The following is a 21,169-nucleotide window of genomic DNA, read 5'->3' as shown; positions in this document are numbered from 1 at the left end:
AATTCATTGAAGTACAACACTCATCGTCCCTGACTGTTGGTCAGTCATACTACCTGGGGCTGATGGGAGCTGGAGTCCAACAAGATCTGGAGGGCCAGAGGTTCCTCATTCCTGCCATAGGCATCTGGGTTGGCTGTTGTGAGAATGGGTTCACCACTATTCTAGAATGACAAACTCTGCATTTTGTTCTAAGGTTTTACTCAGAAGACAAAGAAGATACACTGTGGCCAGGAAGTAGTCTTTGGAGAGGTAAGGAAGCATTACATTGTGCTCAAAGAGGATTGAGTTTTCAGTTATGACACATTAGCATATGCTCCCAAAGTGTTTGTGGACAAGCGCCTTCACACTTGACATGTCTACCACAGCAAAATAGTGTCCCCAGGCTGCTGTACAGCATGAAGCAGCATGATCTGGCTGAAGGCATGCTTGTGCTCTTAGCCACAGAATCTCATTCTGCCCCACAGTCTACTTTTATTAAATCATATATTGTTATAATTTCCCCAGTATATTAAGATAGGTTACTGAGCAATAAGAGAAAGTGATGACAAGCCTTCTCTCACCATTGTTTAATGTGTGAAGTTCTGTGACTCAAAAGATGTGATGACTGCCTTACTCTCATGTGTTCTTTTAAGATACCCCATACCTTGGTACCCATCTAACTATATATGACAGCCCTCACCACCCTCCAGATGTTTCGGATGACTTCCCTCAACAACATGGCTGGGGCTGGTGGGAGTTATAGTCCAAAATATTTGGAGGGCACCAGGTTGGTGAAGGCTGGTATATGCCATGAAGAACTGGGGAACTGGGCTCTTCAGGAGCTCCAGGAGCCCACCATGAATTCTGTTGCTTATCTTTTCTTTTTAGCTTTTTCGCTGGCCACACTATGGAAAGCTGATTATGGAAGAGATGCTGATTGTTAAAGTTTACAACTGCAGTAAGGTATTCAGTAATAGGTAAGTTCATATTTATTTCAAGCGGGTGACTATGAGGCACTAGCTAGATTTAGGCTTAGGGCAACAAGCCTGGCTGATGTCACCAATGTATGTGTCCATTTCACAAATTTCACAGAAATCAACACATGCCTCCACTGGGAAGGTCTTGTTGCTGTACTTTGCCTCAGGCAAATTGTGTTCTTTATGACTTTATGACCTTCCAGTGGACTCTGGATGGCACAACTGGGTTAAGTGGAGTTAAAATATATGCCCTTGGCTTAAATATCAACAGAATTAAATTTTGGTGATTTGGATGCAGGAGTATTGCGAGTTGTCTAAATCAGAGCTCAACTGAAGCAGATGGTGGGTTCTAAACTGACCTGATGAATCCCTAATCCATATCCACCCTCTTCTTTGCCTACAGCCAAATACTCATGCTTTGACACATACAGGCAACCACCCCAGAGAGGTCAAATGTCAATATGGGATCACATTTTGTGAAGTCACCAGGGTGTGGGAGGTGCAATGGCAGGTACATAAGTGGACATTGTTGAGAAACATTGCCACTGAACAATTGCAAGGCGATCAAGTTGTGCGAGCATTAGAGCGGGTTAAGATTTCAAACACTACTCCTTTGCTTGTACAAATGGCAACAATTTTGAGCAGGGGTTCTGTTCCTTGCCCCCCCTCCCCATGCATCGACAGAGCATGCATAAGCCTGCCCTGCCCTGCCCCATAACAGCCCATTATGCCCCACCCACTGCACCCTATTCTGCCTCCCATTCTGCCCTCTTCCAGGACAAAAGGACCCAGAGGTCAGTGGTCACGTGTCAATTGGATGCATGTAAAATGGCCGCTGCCTGAATTCAACACCCACCAGTGCACGGCAAAAGGTGCATTCCTAGGGGGTCCATTATAAGCAGGGGAGAAGAAGGGCTCACATGGTAGTCCAAAACATTCCAAAACAGCAAGAGAAACAGTAAAGGGACTGGAGAAGCAGTGGCATAAGTGCAGGAGACTCAAGTGCTTTTAACCTGTTAAAGATATATCCATGATCTCTTGGCTGATACCTGGGTACCCTAACGGTCATATGTGTATACATGCCTGCCTGCACACAAAGAAATGTAGTCTTCCTCAGTCTTTTCAATGGGTGGAATATGAAAGTCAGATGTTGCTGGACTGCTGAGCTCCACATCCCTGATTCCCTGACTGTTGGTCATGCTGGATGGGGTTGATGTCCAATAGCAACTGGAGGGTACCGCACTGGCTACCCATGATGCAGAATTACCAGCTCACACCGATATGTTTCTATTCATGTCTCATCATGACTTTAGTACTCTGTTTCAACATTGCTTATTCTTTCATTGTAGATTACTTGGTTCCTTAGTTATAAGCCTTCAGCACTTAGTAACATCTGGACGACTAAACATCAGAGAGGCTCTGGTTGACAAAAACCACAGCATCACAGGTGTAAGTAGTTTGACTATCATCAGAATACTGGGATACTTGCATGGGTGTAGCCAAGGGTGGGGCTGGGGGGGCAACTGCACCCCCCCCAGTTCAAGTAAAAAAATAGAAATACTTAACTAACTGACCAGTCACGTCAGTTCTGCCCTCTAACAAAAGTCCTGCCCCCTATCAAAGTCCTGCCCCCCCCAACAAAAATCCTGGCTATGCCTAGGGATACTTGAAAAGCATCAGTGAGCTGGCTTTTGAGTGCCACAGCTAACTTGGCAAAGCACTTAATATGTGTTAGGCTCCTATTTCCTCGAAAGAGATCCTACATGAGTTATGGAAGATTCTTTCTGCAGACATCTTCCATTGCTAACATGCTTAGATTTTGGTTTTGGGCGTGCACACAAAAATGGTCCATTTATTATATGTTTAATTCCGCCATTCCTCCAAAGAGCTCAGAACAGCATACATGGTCCCTGCCTCACAACTGTCCTGCGAGGTGGGTTAGGCTGAGATACTAGGTCTCCACTTAATTTAGCTCACTATTATTTTTTACTTACTTTTGTATGTGCATTTACTATATTCTCTTCTGTTTTAAAATATTCTTACGTATTTCATGCATGCATTTATCCATACCCAATACTTTTTTATGGGGGGGATGCAGGGGGATGCATACTCCTAAATATTTTGTGAATCTTTGTACTTTTGTCCATTTACTGTATTTATTTTTCATTATTTGATCTGTAAAATGGTGTTCTTCTTCGAGTCAAAATGAGAGTACCCCTAAACATTTTTTTAAAGAAAAAAAGCACTGTCCATACCAATTTGCATCCTGTATTTCAGGACAAAAAACCTCCCCAAGCCAGCTTCCTTATAATAGTTGTGGTCTTCCTATGGTTTGCCTTTCCCATATAGATATATATTGAACTAGATCTGCGATACCAGCCTCCTGATGGAGCTGCAGGAACATGGGCTGAAGAAGATTTTGTCTATCAGATGAAAGACAGGTACTGGATATAATGTGAGAAGAAAATTACACTGGGCAGAAGGTAGGACTAGGCAGAAGTGTCCTTCCACTCAGGAAACCTAGCTCAGTCAGCCTCCTCCCAGTTACCAAACAGGTGGGCAGGATCCCTACCAACAGCTGGCAGAATCCCAAAATGGGTGTTCCAAGGGCTGAGAAAGGCTAGAGCTGGACTGAGCTTGCCTGGGAGCCAGTTTATAGCCAGAAATATGGCATCAACTTTGATCATCCTCCCTATATTTGCTGAAACCAGCAGGGTTACAAATGTGGGAGTGGCTCCACTGCTCCACAAAGTCCCACCAGTGGGAGGGAAAGCTTAGATTGCACCCTTAGTTTTAAAGCACAGACTTAGATGTCTGCTATTCAATCAGCATTCCTACAGGCATGTCTCCACTGTGCTCTCCCCTCTCTGCGTTGTTAGGAGATTTCAAAGCATTTCTACAATGAGCACAGAAATGTAAGATCAGCAAGGATAAGATTTCAGCACATACAGGGCTCATGCAAGTGCAAATTGATGGGTTTTGAGGCATGAAAGAGAAATTGTCACAGTTAAGCATATTACTCATAATGTTGCTTTGGAAGCAATTGCACCATAACTGGCCTCTCTCAACCACTAATCTGAGGAGTTCCGATTGCCATCAGAATAACTCTGTTGGTATGAAATGTTAGGCCAAGAGAGACTGCAACCCATTAAGAAGATTCACCAGTCAGTGCAGCCAACATTGATATCATTCACTCACTCAGGTTTTCCAGAGAGTGGAGACAAAACAATTGCATTCCAGGGTTTTCACTGTTGACATCCTTTCTTTTTAAATATCTTGTTTATGATGCCCCTGTCCCAACTGGGAAATAGACTAGAGCAACAGTTTAAACTGTGTGTGTACTCATAGTCATTATTCAGCTTCTAGTTAACTGCAGAAATTTAAACCCTCAGCAGGGATAAAGGGCCCTATTATGGAAATAACCCAAGAAAGGTTAAATTGGATAGAGAGCTATTTTCTGCAGTCGGTGCATGCTTGTCATTATTCCTTTTCTCCCCCTGTTTAATATAGCTCAGAGGTTATAATCCGTAACCCTGGATTTGAGGAGCTGGAGTAAGTGTCCTATTCCATTACCATTTTACAACCTGAGTTGTATTCTGAGTTACTACTTGATCAAATACAAAAGCTTTTATGCACTGGTTCAAAACCACAAATTGGGGCAGTGGCGTAGCATGGGGGGCTGGGAGGGGGCCATTGCCCTGCGTGCATTTTTTGAGGGGGCACAACCACTATAGTTCCCTTATGGAATGAAGCCATGCCCAGGCTGGCCTTCGGGGCTGGGGCACGGGGCGTGGGCGGTAGCTGCTCCACTCCCAGGTCAGGCCTGACCCAGGCACAAAAGCGTCAGAGAGGTGACCTTGCTGCCCCTCTCAGATGCTGCGATCACGCACAGCTTGGAAGCATCAGAGGGGCGCTGCCCCTGCCCCTCTCCAATGCTGTGATGATCTGGTACGGGAGGGAGCCGGGTGCTTCTGGCAGGCTCCAGTGGGTGAGTTTTGCGCCCCCAGCTTGTCCCACCCACTTGGTGCGTACATCCACCTCTGCATGCCTGCACGCACGCCCTGGGCAGCAATCAGGGATGCAACGCCCTTGAGTTGGGGCATTGCTCTTACATTGTGAGTCAGCTTGGGGCACTACAACAGGATAGCACTGGGAGAGCAACACTGCAAAGCTGGTGACTTACCATATTTGCTAGGTGCAGTGTAGCAATGCCAAACATAGATGTGATATGACACATAGTGGGCAAAGAGTGCTTGCAATGGGCCTGTGATGGAATACACAGAAGGACCCACAATATGAAAATATTTTACTCCAGAAACTCAAAGTTATAGTATGTTTTGTGTCTGCACAACTTTGGATGTTTCATTGTGTTGTTTCAGCACTGGGTTGATTTAAATTGCTTTTATATTCTGTATGCTGTTTTTAGTTGGTTTGTGTCTCTTTTGTTTTGTTTCACTGGAAAGCAGGGGGGTGGGAAACTCCAGGTCTAGCCACAGTTAAGCATTATTATGTCTTATAGATTGAGAGGAAAAGAAGACATCCTTAAACCTCTGACACTGTAATAATCGATTAAAATTTCTTAACTTGGAGTGGATTGTGTTGTTACTGATGGTGATGATGATAAAAATGAATAAAAAGGGAAGAACTAGATGCTCAGTTTTGGTCATGAATGATATAGATAAGATTCTTTTAAAGCTTCAGAGGCTGTAGGAACTGTATATATCTTGTGCTTCTTAAAGTTCCCTTTGCATGTAGCATGAGCTTGTGTTTTTTGCAGCCCTGATGAAGTGAAGCGAGCTGCTGATCTGGATAGGAAGGCTGCAGTACTTGGCAGGAAACTTGTCAAAGGCTTGGAGACTGATGATGATGAGGATGATTATTATGATGTGTCTGACATGGAGTTCTCCGGCATTGTCTTCACTCCTGTCAAGAGGTACTTTTCTGAAAGCACTTTAACACAAAAGGGTCTGTCTTCATGTTCCTAGCTAGCTTGACACTTCATCACATAGCTATTTGATATCCCTTCAAAAAAGGAACCTGGTGTTAAGCACAGTGTACCTTTCAGAACAGTGTGTATGTGCTGTATGAGGGTCCTTCATCATTTATCAATAGGAACAGCATATTTCATAGGATTATAGAGTTGGAAGGGAGCCTGGGGAGCATCTAGAATACCACTAAAATTTGGAATAAGAGATTATCTATTACAGATTACACTTTCTTAATTGTTTGCATAAACCTCATTAGTATTATTTACTAAATTTGTACACTGTTTTCATCCGAAGATTACAAGGTGGTTCATAACATAAAAATACAAAATGATGGCACAGAAATGTTTAAAAGTTAAAGCACTTGCTGAATTTCTGTTGAGAGAGCGATGACAATAAAAAGCATTTGATTAAATTTTGAAGTCAACATTTCGTTTTCTTCTATTCTCCTTCCCTTTTAAATTATGTTAACAAGGGTCACAGATCAAACTAAAAGCTTTCCTTATTTACCCCCAAAATAAAATAATGGTTTACAGAAAATGGCATTGCTGAAGTGTTTAATCAGTGTTTTCTTTCCATTGTAGCCGTTCTAGGGTCTTTTCTAAGTGGGACTTGTATGCTACTCCTAGACCACAGAACTTCCAGGTACTATACTTGCCAGTCTTCTTGTGTAAATTATTTAAGGCAGTGGCTCTCAAACTTTTATATATATATATATATATATATATATATATATATATATATATATATATACACACCTAGGCCACACTTTCAGAATAAAAATATGCTCATACCACATCAAATTTTGTATTGGTAAGAAATGCACTGGAAAACAAAAAGAAACAACTCCTAGCAGTGCTTGATTTATAAGATAGAACACAACTATTTTATAATATGATCATAGGATATCCAAAAAATATAAAACATTGCAGCTACAAAAGAACATGAATCATTCCCAAAATACAATTATAAATGTGCCTCTGATATACTGTATGTACCTTAAGTATGTATACAAACTCAATGAGAGGTGTGAATTTGCTTTTGCCAGGTCTAAACCTCATTTATATTAGGTCTAATCTTAGTTAAACTCTCATTTCCTCAAGAGAAATGAATTGTTCAAATGCCCTTGAATTTTCCGGCAACACTTGCCATTTTCTCCTGCCACACCAGTTTGTCATGCCACACCCTTTAAGAACCACTGGTTTAAGGGAACGTTCATATTGCCTTAAGATTTCTGGGAGGGCATATGATATTTTATGGGACTACTCCCAAGTTATCAAACTCCTATTAGACTAGCCCAGGACATGTTACATCAGGAGTGGGGGAACCTGTGCCCCTCCTGATGTTGAACTACAACTCCCATCATCCCTGACTATCAGCCATGATGCCTGGGGCTGGTGGGAGTTGGATTCCAACAACATCTGGAGGGCCATGGATTCCCCATCTCTGCAGATTAAAAGAAAATTCCCAAGTGACCCTGACATACCAGTAACTTGTGAAAAAACTCTAAGACACCTGCGCCTTTGAAACAAGCAATTTTCTCCTTCCTCTTATTTAATTCCATCTCCCATAATGATGACATCCTCAGACTGATCCTAGAAAGTGTATTGTCTCCACAGATTGGCATAAACATTATTGAAGCCCAGAAATTGGTAGGAGTGAATATTGACCCTTTTGTAGTTGTGAAAATCGGAGATGAAAAGAGACGCACAGCAACACAAAAGTCAACCAACTGTCCCTTTTACAATGAGGTATGTAATGTACAGGCAAGATTCCATGACTCCACCGCTCAGAACTTCTAGTTTTGTACAAATCCAGGCCACTGTTAGGCAGCTGACTGCAGTTTGCAGACTTCTCTCAAAAGACTCGCATGCTCTTGCATATGCTGCAAAAGATGTTGCATTAACATGCAAGTCATGTCTAAATTATCAAGGTTGGCAGCTGCACACTTGAGTAATGGTTCTGTGTACAGTTGCTAAAACTTTGCTGCAGCCTACTAGCACATGGAGGCCAGGAGTATATAAATCAAATTACCCTGTGTTCATGACCACCTATTGGATTATCAGCATGTGGGTCAACCATTTATTCCTTTGGGAGAGTGCTTTCTGTATAGAAATTTTGCAACATGTGAGAAAGTCCTAAGCTTATGCACCTCTTCAGAGCAGGGGTGGGGAACCTCTGGCCTATGAATGAATTTTGCCCTGCCACGTCCAGTTTTCCCTGTGAGGCCATTTCCCCCCAAACCATAACCACTTGTCAATCAGCTCTCTTCACTGGGGAATGCCAACTGATGGGTGGAGGGCAGGGTTCAGTGAGTTGGGCTGGGTATGGGTTCAAAAGTTTAGAGGAGTGGCTGCCAAAGTGGGAGATACACAGCTACACCCACAGAAGCCTTCCCTGGGTCCCTTTTCCCTCTTGCTCCTCCACATGCAGAAATCAGGATTGAAAGAAAGGTTTTATTGTAGCCAAAAAGTTTAAATGAAGCCTAACTGTGGGGGTGTGGAACATTTTCAGCAGGGGGGTCTCAAATAGGGAAGGGTGAGTTAATGATGACCGCCCCCCAGTTGTGAGCCTCCTGACTCAAAATGCCTCCCACACAAGAGGTCCTCTGTTGACTACAATGGAATGTTTCCCCCCAGGCCTATTTACAACGGAAGAGGGATGATGGAGGGGTTGCAGTTGGGGAGGGAAGGGTGTCTTCTCCAGGAATACCACCTTCTGCCTTCAGTTAGACTTGGAGGGGGGCGGGAAGCAAAAACACTTTTGTCAAGCCTAATTGCTGGTGAGGAAAGGGTATGCGCATTGTTGTGACTGGTGTGTGCAAGATTGCAGCAAATGCATGTGTGTAAGCCATGTGGCGCTGTGGGTTAAACAGAAGGTCAGTGGTTTGAATCCCCATGATGGGGTGAGCTCCCTTTGCTCGGTCCCTGCTCCTGCCAACCTAGCAGTTCGAAAGCACACAGTGCAAGCAGTTAATAGGTACTGCTCCGGCGGGAAGGTAAACAGTGTTTCTGTGCGCTGCTCTGGTTCACCAGAAGCAGCTTAGTCATGCTGGCCACATGACCCGGAAGAGTCGCCCACGACTGGACCTAACGGTCAGTGGTCCCTTTACCTTATGCCATGTGTGCATATATGTGTGGCTGTAAAGTGTGCAGGTGTGAATGGCTTCAGTATGCGGATGGTTGCAGTGCTTGCGTGTTGCTCATGGCAGCTTCCCCAGTTTGCAAATTTGCACATGGGATGAAAAAGTTTGATGACCCCTGCTTTAAAGAAAGCATCTCATGGGGGGGGGGGCGCACAACTGTGGTCCTTGGAATATGATAGCACTCATGAATCAGAATTCTTCACCTTTCCCTTCCAGTATTTTACATTTGAATTCCATGAACCGAGAGATGTTTTGTTCCACAGACTCATAGAGATTTCTGTAAGTATCAGCCATTGTGGGTCACTGTTATGGGGAGAGAGCTAACACGAACTTATTGCATAGCAACATGGGTGCAAAGAACCGTAACAAAATAGGTGGGGTACTAAATCATGCCTCTGCTTTAGGTTTCCTTCCTCTGCTTCCAAAGTTTTGCTGATTCTTAGTTTCATAAGAATGACTGCCTCAGTGGAAACCATTACAATCCAAACCAATGTAGGCATTACTGTACTATTTTTGTTCATGATATTTTATAGTGCCTTAAGTGTAGGTGGCACTTTGCAGGAGCATCAGAGAGGTCCCTCCCTGCAATGAGCATGCAATCTAGAAGTGCGAGAGACAACAAACAAAGGGGTGGGAGAGGGACAAATGAGATAAAATGTAATTATGTGAACCAAAGTTTTGTTATAGCTGAAAATGAGGATTCAGGGGTTAAGCCAAATGTCCAGTGAAAATGGTGTATTCTAGGAGAAATTTGAAGGAGCAGCTAAAGTAATCTGAACCTCAGCTATACTGGGCTGCCTTGGTCCTAGGAGGTAGGAATTCTAAGTACCTAGGAAACAGTTTTCTAATGCATTCTATGAATGCTGTAAAGGGTGGAAGAGATGAGCTGGTTGCCTTGTAAAATCCTTGCAACATCCCAACCTTGCAACATCTCCATGGGACGGTTTGATCATCTGTGTGACGATGCCCCGTATCTGTCCTCTGGAATGCTGAAATAGAGGCTGCTTTTATAAACGACATAGAATCATAGAATCATAGAGTTGGAAGAGACCACAAGGGCCATCGAGTCCAACCCCCTGCCAAGCAGGAAACACCATCAGAGCACTCCTGACATATGGTTGTCAAGCCTCTGCTTAAAGACCTCCAAAGAAGGAGACTCCACCACACTCCTTGGCAGCAAATTCCACTGTCGAACAGCTTATTCCATATGTTTCAAATACTTTATTAATATTTAACATCCTGTCATTGAAAGAAGGAAAAATAATTTGATTAAACTTCTAAATTGAAAAGAAGCACCAGACAAATCACACCAGTGTTGAGAAAAATAGCTTTACAATTTATTTGTAGACTTATAACACAAGATTAGCGAAGACTGACAACATTGAAATACACCCCTCATCCTTTAAACTTGTCTCAGTTTCATATAGTACAGTTTAACTTGGCCATTTTTTGCCACTCCCCCTATCCTTTGGAACCACCGAACAATTCTATTAGCTCAGTTCCCTCCACCACTGCTGATAGAGGGCTACTACTGTAGCATTAATCACGTTCTGCACACCTTTTGACAATACTGAGAAAGTGGTTTGTGTTACTGTGCAGGTCTTCCATTCAAAGAAGATCCGATTCTTAGGTGCACTCATAGGGATATTCAAGGTTGATCTAGCGACCATATACAACCAGCCAGGTACAGTACTTGGAAATGATTCTTGATTTCCTTTTCCGTTATCTGCTTTGAGCCTATGATATGAGTCACCCTTGCATTATGGTCTATTTTGAACTCTTTCTTTCACAACAACATAATTTACAATTAAGTAATGAATGAGAACATTGTAAAATGGTTTTCATCTGCCTAGTCAGGGCAGCCCCAATACATTTTTGCTGAAAACTAAGGATACCATTGTGCCTTTCCCTATTCCATGTACAAAAGGCAACCAGATGGCGGCAGCTGAATCTTCCTTGAAAATTGGTGAAGGGTAGCAGACTTGCAAGTGAGGAGGAGGGTGCAGGACTGCATAGCTCACACAACTCTGACCTCCAACATCTTGATGCCTCTTGCCAGCAACAGACCCTCCAAGTGTCCCTATTTTCCAGCGACGTCCCTGATTTAGAGAAGCCACCCTGATTTCTGATTTGATCCCAGAATGTCCAACTTTTCCTTAGGTTGTCCCTATTTGCATTGGAGCGAATGGAGTTATTCAACCCCCAAGCGGTCTGAAGGCAATCCTGTGTAGGGATATTTTTTTTTAATGTTTAATGTTTTAATATTATTTTTATATGTTGGAAGCCGCCCAGATTATCACCATGGAATGGGATTTCCTTATTTTCATCAGAGAAATGTTGGAGTGTATGCAGCATTTGTTGTCTGTGACAGCCAATCTTACTTTGCTTTATGGTAGGGCTAGCTTGGCTCCTCCTCCAGCGCTAATGCTTCTGAACCCTCTACAGCCCTCTTGGTCAAAATTCTGTCTCTTCAGGGGATATATGAGCCTTATTGTGCAAAGTGTTGCCTCATCAAAACTGAAAGCTCCATGGAATTTCTACCGTGCCCATGGAAAGACCTCAGTAAAGCTCATATTTCCTGTGCATAACCTCCTGTAAATCTGCAGAGCTCTGTTGGTTTCAGGGAATGGATATTGATTTTTGCTTGCTAAGTGTCTTCCGTGGTACTTTGTGAGGATAATACAACTCTGCTGGCTTTTCTCTGAGGCTTTGAACTTGTGATGGAAGTTGTCATTATAATATGTATTGAATCCAAGAAAATTGTGAATCAGATATTCTCTCTTTATGTCCTTTTAGATCACAGATTTTACCAGAAGTGGGCTGTTATTCATGACCCCAAGGACACCAGGGCAGGAGTCAAAGGCTTTGTGAAATGCAACATTTCTGTCATTGCACGAGGGGATGTAATGAGTTCCCTTCCCACTACCTCAACAAGTCAGAATGAAGACATTGAAAAGTAAGTTTGTGTTATGGAGAGGTATGTACAGTGGTGCCTCGCAAGACGAAATTAATCCGTTCCGCGAGTCTCTTCGTCTTGCGGTTTTTTCGTCTTGCGAAGCACGGCTATTAGCGGCTTAGCGGCTATTAACAGCTTAGCGGCTATTAACGGCTTAGCGGCTTTAAGAAAAAGGAAACAAACTCGCAAGAACTCGCAAGACGTTTCGTCTTGCGAAGCAAGCCCATAGGAAAATTCGTCTTGCGGAACGACTCAAAAAACAGAAAACTCTTTCGTCTTGCGCGTTTTTCGTCTTGCGAGGCGAGGCATTCGTCTTGCGAGGTACCACTGTAGTGTGTTCTCCCAAAGGATTGGCAAGGGATTGATAGCTAATGTTATTCAAGATTAGAGAACTGATGGAATTGGCCATTGTTCTGATTCAGTGATCTCCTTTCCTTCAATTTTAGTTAGCCTCTGGTTTTCTAGGAGCTGTGAACACTATTTAGAACTCAAATATATTCCTTTCAGGAACTTGCTGCTGCCTAAAAGAGTCCCAGCTGAAAGGCCATGGGCGAAATTCTGCATCAAAATGTACAAGGCAGAGGGTCTGCCCAGCATGAGTGCAGGAATCATGGGTGGTTTTTCAAAGATTGTGGGTGAGAAGAAAGTCTTCATTGATCCATATGTGCAAGTTGTTTTTTCTGGTCAGCAGGTAAGTTTAAGCTTGAGCAACTGATTTCTGTGAAATGTTTGGTTCTTTGTTCTGTGGCTCGCAACAGTCCAGTCTATGTAACTTGAACAAATGCTTTTCTAAGAGAGAGCCAGCGTGGTGTAGTGGTTAAGAGTGGTAGACTCGTAATCTGGGGAACCGGGTTCGTGTCTCCGCTCCTCCACATGCAGCTGCTGGGTGACCTTGGGCTAGCCACACTTCTTTGAAGTCTCTCAGCCTCACTCACCTCACAGAGTGTTTGTTGTGGGGGAGGAAGGGAAAGGAGAATGTTAGCCGCTTTGAGACTCCTTTGGGTAGTGATAAAGTGGGATATCAAATCCAAACTCCTCCTCCTCCTCCTCCTCCTCCTCCTCCTCCTCCTCTTCTTCTTCTTCTTCTTCTTCTTCTAATGCATCATAATAGAGAGAGGGTATGTACTAAGAATGTAGGAAGCTGATTAGAAAACTGATTAGAGAGACAGCCTTCTTCTCCATTACTTCGCCTAATCCTCTTTTAAACCATCCAAGTTGGTGGCCATCACTACTTCCTGTTGGAGTAAGTTCCATAGTTCAGTGTTTCCCAACCCGTGTTCCGCGGCACACTAGTGTGCCGTGGAACGTTGCCTTGTGTTCCGTGGGAGGGAGGCGGGCGAGTCGGGCGGTGAGAGGCGGGGCAGCGGCGGCGAGCACACGCGGGGCGGCGAGCGAGCTCCCACATCCCATCGCCGCTCGCTACTGGGCCTGCACTTCCGGGCCTGCCCCAGGAGGTGGGGTTGCGGGCATCACGCCCTTCCCCACGTGAGCGGGGAATCCCATCCGCCCCCACGTGAGCGGGGAATCCCATCTCAGCCCCCGCGAGAGCTGGGGAATCCCATCCGGCCACGCCTCCTGGCCAGCCAATCGGCTGGCTGGAGGGGGCGTGGCTTGCCCTATTTAGGGCCGGAGCGGAGGGGGCTCGCCCTCTCTTCTCCGGCTAGCCCCATCGCCGCTCGCTACTGGGCCTGCGCATGCTCGGCGAGCACACGCGGGGCGGCGAGCGAGCGAATCCCATCCGCCCCCACATGAGCGGGGAATCCCATCTCAGCCCCCGCGAGAGCAGGGGAATCCCATCCGGCCACGCCTCCTGGCCAGCCAATCAGCTGGCTGGAGGGGGCATGGCTTGCCCTATTTAGGGCCGGAGCGGGTGTGCCGCGAGATTTTTTTCATGAAACAAGTGTGCCTTTGCCCAAAAAAGGTTGGGAAACACTGCCATAGTTTAAATATGTGCTGTGTGAAGAAGTGCTTTCAAAAATCTGTCCTGAATCTTCCAACAGTCACCTCATTGGATGTCCACACGTTATTATGAATGGAAAATTAATGTTGTGTTGTTTCAAAGTGGAAACTTCTATTGTTTTCCCTTGCGTGCAATCTTGATTCATTTCTTTGGTTCAGGGAGAAACTTCGGTTGAAAGCAGTACCACAGAACCAGTGTGGAATGAACAGATCAGCTTCATTGAAATGTTCCCGCCTCTTGTCAGAAAAATAAAAGTCCAAATGTTGGATGATGCCAACATTGGAGATGTTGCCCTTGCCACACACTTTATTGATCTGCAGCAAATATCTGACCCTGGCAGAAATGGTGAGCCCCCTCAGAGCAGCAGGCACTTCTGAATGTTCAAATGATTCTTTCACTAATTGCCTATTTGTCTGAAGTGGGGTTTTTTTGTTTTAAATATTTTGATTATATCTTTAATCTTATCTTCTGAGCTACCTGTCCATATTTGAAGGATGGAATACATACAAGCATATCATAAATATTAATTTATCTACTACAGCACAGTTGGCCGGGTATGCAAATATGTCCATCTCTGTGTGTGTAGAAGCACAAGTAGGGGAGATCTGATGGGCACCCAAATCTAAGGCTGCATGTACACAATACAGTTCGAGCACTTTTAAAGCATATACCCGCAAATAATCATGGGAACTATAGTTTACCCCTCACAGAACTGTAATTCCCAGCATCCTTAACAAACTACAGTTTCCAATATTTGGGTGTGTGTGCTTTACGTTTATGGGACATAGGCAATCCATGGGATATGGCCACAGTCATTCCTGCTGAATTCTGTTTGGTTATAGCCAGTATCTAGGAGGGTCACCAAGAGTCTCTGCTCTGCTCTGCTCTGCTCCATAGTGGGGAATGACATGTGTGAAATTCTGAACCAAATTCAGAAATGTCTTTTCCCACAGGCTTTAATCCCACCTTTGGCCCAACCTGGGTGAATTTATATGGATCACCCAAGAATTCTGCCCTGCGAGATGTACACAAAGATCTCAATGAAGGTCTGGGTGAAGGCATATTCTATCGCGGGCGTCTTCTCATGGCCATTAGTGTGGAGATCTTTAGCACTATCCAGGCAGCAGAGAAAAAGCCTGTGGAAGCTCTCAAAGGTGCCCTAAGTAAGCTGAAGCTGAAGAAAAAGAGCAAAAAGGCCAAGGAGAAATCCAAAGCTTCTGTCAAAGAGCAGCAACAAAGCCAAGCTGAGGGTGACGTCCTGGAGGAGTCTGACCAGCCAAGTGAGGTGATTGTGGAGGTAGAGGACCTCCATCCTCTCCCAGAGGTAAGTCTCATATTTAGATCTTAAAGCAAAGCTCTGGCTGTGTGCATTGCCTTCTTCTATACACACATATATGTGAATTCCAGAATAGAGATGAAACGTTTTCTGGACAGCTACAAAGGTACAGTAATATAATTGTCTCTTACAAAGGCACTATGTAAGACAAAGGTACTATGTTGCAAGGTAGGTACTAAGTTGAAATTCTGAAATCTTGAAATTGTAAGCATCTCTTTCACATTTCAAATTTAAAGAGTTGTGATAAATTGTTTCAAGACGCTTAAGCAAATATGTTGCCCCTCCAGATGTTTGACTCCAGCTCAAAGCCGCTCTAGCCAGCATAGTCAATGATAGTTCAACAACATCTGAAGGACCAAAGGTTTCCCCATCCCTGATCTAGCAGATAACGCTCCCCTTAGACTCTGTGGAGGAAAGGAAAGTGTTTGGTACACATGTGCTTTTACAGTAACTATGCAACACTTTACAATTCATACAGTGTTTGCAATGGGAACAGTGAGCAGGTAGAGATGGTGATTATACAACAGAATTATATAGATAAGGACAAAGAGCTCTGACCTGCTCTATCACAGCGAAAAGGGCAAATGAAATGAGAAAAGCACCACACCCATGTCATAGAGCCTTCCCTTCCTGGTCTGGCTGCAAATCTAATAACATTTTATGAAATAAGTAAATATAGTAGGTTGCCTGACTTACAGTTCTAAGGAAGTTCCCCCCCCCCCTTTTAATCAAAACAGCTATAGACCTTTGAAACTATAGACTTAGGCTCCAGCAAACATTCCCCTCATTCTCGTTGAGCCATTGGCTTGAGCCTGGAATGTCAATTAACCAGAGGGCAGGCTCAGCTTCCGAGATGCCTAGCAAGTCAGACTGCACCAAACAAGCAGGTTAGGGAGAGTGAACAAATGATGATTAATTTTTTTCATGGAAGATGATGGCTTCAAAAATTGGACAAATGGGCGGACAAACAGGCAAGGGACTCTGTGTCCCCAAAACGGGGCAAACCCGTATTTTAAGGAATGAGTGGCAACCCTACTTTTGGATCAAACAAACAATTGAGCTGTCTTGTATGACAGATTTCAGGTGTGGGGCTAATGGGACTAAGGCAGGATACATGCCTCTGTTGCTTTGTGTGTCTGTGGCTACCACTAGTTGCTGCTTAAGTCCCCTGAACATAAGAAAGTGTCACATGGGTCCCAGAATATTCTGGCCTTCCCAGGCACTTGCATCCTTTACATATAAGAAAGACAGATCATCTAATGCATCGACTTCTGCATGAGTATTCTTTTGCACTCAGAACTCTAGATCACGTGGTTGATTTATTTCTCCAATATTCACATCCTTCTCCCAAGATGATATCATCCATATACTGACCTGTAAAACAGAAACCGAGCTGAGCCAGCCAGTCATTAATCATAGGTGATTACCTATGGAACCCCGCAGCTGTTTCCCCTTGTTTGTCTTGGGTGGCATTTGTATTAAGATTAGTGTGTTGTATTAAGACACAGTGAATTAACTTTGCCTTGTCTCTTCAGTTAGAATCCAGCTTCCAGTTTTCCCCACCCAGCCTTCTCTTGGATGAGGAGAAACCCTACAACGGGTCTCTCTTTAGAGCCCAGCCCAAAGGGGCTATGAATAGGCCATGAATAAACCTGCAATACAAGCAATAGATGTGTGAAGCCTGAATTGGTGTCAATGTTTAGTAGCCATCACAAATTAGTACTTGGATTTATCCACAAGTTAGTTTTCTGAATTATTATTTGAGGAGGTCAATATTGTATACCTAGGCTGTTTTGAAACTATATTTCTTTGTTGTTGTTTAGAATGCCCTGGGAGTGAAAGAAGAATTCCTTCTCTTTGCCTCCTTCTTTGAGGTGACTATGATGGAGCCAGCAATAGGTAGCAAGCCTGTGAAGTTTGAGATCTCCATAGGTAAATTTGACATAGACTTGTGTTCACTTTAAAACAGTTTCTTCCCAATGCGTCTCCTTTTTTGTTTCTCTTTCATGCTTTCTATTCTCATATTCTTTTATATAAATGCCCCTCTCTTTATGACTACCTTGTACGCTTAGCTCTGCAACTACACCAAATATACAGCCTTGTCTGCAATAGGCCACAGTGAAATTGGCCAGGTTTGCAGCCTGGCACATTTTGCTTAAGGATTAGCACTCGCAAAATGGCTTGGAAAATGCCCCCCAGTGGATTATCTCCACATGTAGTTGGCCCTGTTTGCCTCTGCCTTCACTGTCATTGCTCTTAAAGCACCTGAGAAAGTGGAAGCTTTTGGTTACCCATGTAGGTGTTTGTTCACTGTAAGTACAAGCAAGAGAACAGTCTAGGGAAATGGGAACTCATTGCTTTTACTCAGGATGGAAAGAAACTGTCAGCTTGAGTTTTCTCAGTTTCTAATTTTTCCAGAATTATTAATCTATCCACATTTTGCAGCAATTTGCTTTATTTGTTTATTTTTTAAATCCTCATGGAAATTCATCAGTATTTTCATGTGAATTTATCCTAATAAACACATCTTTCTAAGCCATTTTAATGTACATTTTTTTTTGCAAAAAATAAATAAAAATCCCCTAACTTAATGTATGCTACTTTCACAAAGATCTTAATTTTTATGCAGTTTTTCCCAATATATGCATTTTTTGTAAGCGGTGTGTTGGAGAACTGCATCGCAAAACTCGGAGAAGTAAGAATTTTTAAGGAAAGCTGTGTTTTGGTTCTCATATGAGTGTGAATTTGATAGGTTTGGCTTTTACTACAAACTGATTTGAATTTCTCCCTGCTCTCTAACTCAGACCATAGATTATAATATACTAGAGCATTTATGTTATGAACACAAGTTGTTAATGCTCCAGAGATATTTATAATATTATAAATATTATAAATTTATTTTTATAATTATATAGCATTATAAATATGAAATGTTAATGAGAATAAAGAATAACTATACTCATCTTCAAGGGAACTATGGCAAAGCTGAAGAAGTGATGACCAAAATTTCCAAGAAAGATGAGAAGGGAGAAAAGAGTGAAGACAAGCAACCTTTGCTGGAACCCAGTTCAGATGATGAGCTGGATATTGAAGTCATAGCACCAAGTACACCTTTGCTTGATAAATCTATGACTGAGAACCTAAGACCTGAACCCACTGAATATGACAAGTAATTACTCTTCATACTCTTAGCCCTGTTTGTATCTTCATGTTTGTTCATTCATTTCTAATGTAATACATTAAAAAAAATATGTTGAGGCATTTGTCTGAACACCTGAGTGCAAAACTGTATAAGGGGACAGGAACACACTCACAAGTTTTGCCCCCCAATGTCATTGCATGCATCGTCTCCCCAAACTTCCTTATTGCATAGAACTTTATAAGCCCTTCTGATCAGGAAAGCCTTTTAATTATTACTGTATTATCCGGTAAGGAACTGTTCGATGCTACTATCTAATTTTGGCCTGGGAAAGTGGAATGGATTTTCATCTATGTCAAATTGGTGTAGGAGAAACACAGCTTTCTATATTTCTGTACTTTGACACTGCTTTTTTTTAAAAAAAAAGAAAAGAAAACACCAAGGGAAAAGCAGTTCTTCATCCTGTAAAGCCACCCCTACTGATATTAGGGAGTGGGTGGTGCTGTGGTTTAAACCACTGAGCCTCTTGGGCTTGCTGATCAGAAGGTTGGCAGTTCAAATCCATGCGACAGGGTGGGCTCCCATTGCTCTGTCCCAGCTCCTGCCAACCTAGCAGTTTGAAAGCATACCAGTGCGAGTAGATAAATAGGTACTGCTGCAGCAGGAAGGTAAATGGCATTTCCATGTGCCAGAAGTGGTTTAGTCATGCTAGCCACATGACCCAGAAAGCTGTCTGCAAACAAACGCCAGCTCCCTCGGCCTGAAGCGAGATGAGTGCCGCACCCTATAGTCACTGGACTGGACATAGTCACTTTGACTGGACTTAACCATTCAGGAGTCCTTTACCTTACTGATATTATATATCTGAGTATAACTCTGGTATGCAGACAGTTGTTAGCTATTAGTAGAAGGTTTGTAAAACTTCTCTGTTTGCTGCTCTTAGCTCTTACAGCTGTGTGCCAATGCTGCATGAGAAGCCCTGTGTGTATTTTTGGAGCTACTGGGAAGATTATAGCTGGAGACTCTGTAATTCCAACTGGATTGTCAAAATAGCAGAGCGTTTGGTAAAGTATTGCTCTACCTTTAAAGGCTCTGTCAATCCCTGATACACTTGTTTTATTTGCACCACACATCCTTAACTGGACTGAGAAAAAGCATGATTGAGATTAGATTCAGAGTACTCTCAGCTCTGTTCCTGATGAAGGATGATATCCTTGCTGCTTATATATGAGATACTTACTTTGTTATCTTTGGAATTCCTTACACCAGGAAGTATGTATGGCCCCTGCACTTCCAACTTTTAAGGAGATCTTTCCCCCCTGCTTTGTTTAGCTTTTCTATTGAACTCTGTTGATTTTATACTGCCTTGTATTCCCCACCCCCATCTCTGAGCGGTGTGAGATTCCAGGGATTCCAGGCGCTTACCCAGGATTCATGTTTCCTTTTGGAAATGAAGTACAGCAGAGACTGTGGTGTCTTTATCATATATGGCTTATTTACACATATGTACAACCTTAGTCTTCAGTGGAGGGGTTCACTGCATCTGCACCCCCAAAAAGGTCTTGTTTCTCCCATAGCTGCAGCCTTGGATTCAAACAGAAATCAAACATTGCTCTGACTCTCTCTCCAGCTTGCTGCTTTTCTTCTAGGTTACATCATTGCAAATCAACTCTGACTCCCCCCCCCCCAACTAACCATGAGCTTGGGAGGGGCCACACCCATTTGCCATATCACACAGAGCTCCTTTCCTATGTTTCCATTAATAGCTCATCATCCAGGCCATCACTTCAACACAGGAAGCTAGCCTGGCTTATATTTTAACACTTGCAGGATCCCAGTGGGTGGGAGGATAATTGCATACAGTACAGTCTATGCATACAGTAAACTCATAACAATATTTTAGCAATGTGGCAGTTGCCAATTGTTTTAGCTCTTGGCTTGTTTTAATTGCTGTTACAAAGCTTTGCCCACAACTGCCATGTGAGTTAGGCCAGTGGTTTCTGCAAGCACCTCCCTTTTCTTTTAAATCTGGCCAGAGAGAAAACCCAGAGGTATGGGTTGAATAACTTAATAGACAAGTTAATGACCAGCTAGATCCCTCCTGCTTATGCATGTGAGAACAGCTTGCTTTAATCATTTCCCCCCTTCAGCACAATTATGTAGTGTAATAAATGAACACTTCAAGAACATAAGAGAATACATGTTGCTTCTGGGACTGATATCATTATTGTATTTGCTGTAACAGGAACATGGACTAGAAGAGGTGGAGAAGCTCCTGAGGAGACCAAGATCAAAGGCAGATGAGAGGCTTCGGCAGGTGCTAGAGGAGTTTGTAGCTGGATGTAGGTTAGTACTACATATTTGATTTCTTTTCACATAAAGCTGGCTTTTTAGCCCCCTCAGCCACAGATAATTGCAATAATCTTGAAATAATATCCTGGAGTCCAAGAACTACAAATCCTAGAAGCTAAAAGGGAGAAAGAGGCAACCCTCAGATCATCTTGTAAGTACAGTACAGACCCATGTGTGGTTTGGGCTGTTGACTATGGTGCTTAATCCACAGGCCAGCATTTCGATCCAAGCATGGGTCCAAGGGAGGTGAAATGGGAAAGTTCACTCCAAAATGCAGAGTGAACCGGAATCGTCCCCAACCCTGTATTAAATTCAGCTCATGTTTTCATGTGATATGTGT

The 21,169-nt window shown here is 43.3% G+C and overlaps 1 protein-coding gene across 2 annotated transcripts in view; it reads left to right on the top strand.

Moving 5' to 3' along the window:
* Positions 1-21,169, top strand: part of LOC309535513 (fer-1-like protein 4) — a 53,947-nt gene that overhangs the window by 4,235 nt on the left and 28,543 nt on the right. For both annotated transcript variants that reach the window (XM_082228621.1, XM_082228622.1), the window contains 18 exons: positions 194-249; positions 868-956; positions 2,306-2,405; positions 3,306-3,397; positions 4,467-4,508; positions 5,734-5,889; positions 6,526-6,586; positions 7,561-7,692; positions 9,303-9,365; positions 10,686-10,770; positions 11,883-12,042; positions 12,550-12,733; positions 14,161-14,347; positions 14,956-15,326; positions 17,162-17,270; positions 18,309-18,507; positions 19,421-19,541; positions 20,723-20,823. In XM_082228621.1, coding sequence (XP_082084747.1) covers positions 194-249; positions 868-956; positions 2,306-2,405; positions 3,306-3,397; positions 4,467-4,508; positions 5,734-5,889; positions 6,526-6,586; positions 7,561-7,692; positions 9,303-9,365; positions 10,686-10,770; positions 11,883-12,042; positions 12,550-12,733; positions 14,161-14,347; positions 14,956-15,326; positions 17,162-17,270; positions 18,309-18,507; positions 19,421-19,541; positions 20,723-20,823 — 2,308 coding nt within the window. The remainder of the gene's footprint in view (positions 1-193; positions 250-867; positions 957-2,305; positions 2,406-3,305; positions 3,398-4,466; positions 4,509-5,733; positions 5,890-6,525; positions 6,587-7,560; positions 7,693-9,302; positions 9,366-10,685; positions 10,771-11,882; positions 12,043-12,549; positions 12,734-14,160; positions 14,348-14,955; positions 15,327-17,161; positions 17,271-18,308; positions 18,508-19,420; positions 19,542-20,722; positions 20,824-21,169) is intronic.

This window comes from Podarcis vaucheri (assembly GCF_965113315.1).
Source record: "Podarcis vaucheri genome assembly, chromosome: 6".
Lineage (NCBI taxonomy): Eukaryota > Metazoa > Chordata > Lepidosauria > Squamata > Lacertidae > Podarcis > Podarcis vaucheri.
Note: the sequence above shows the minus strand (reverse complement) of the source record. Positions and strands in the feature narration are given on the sequence as shown.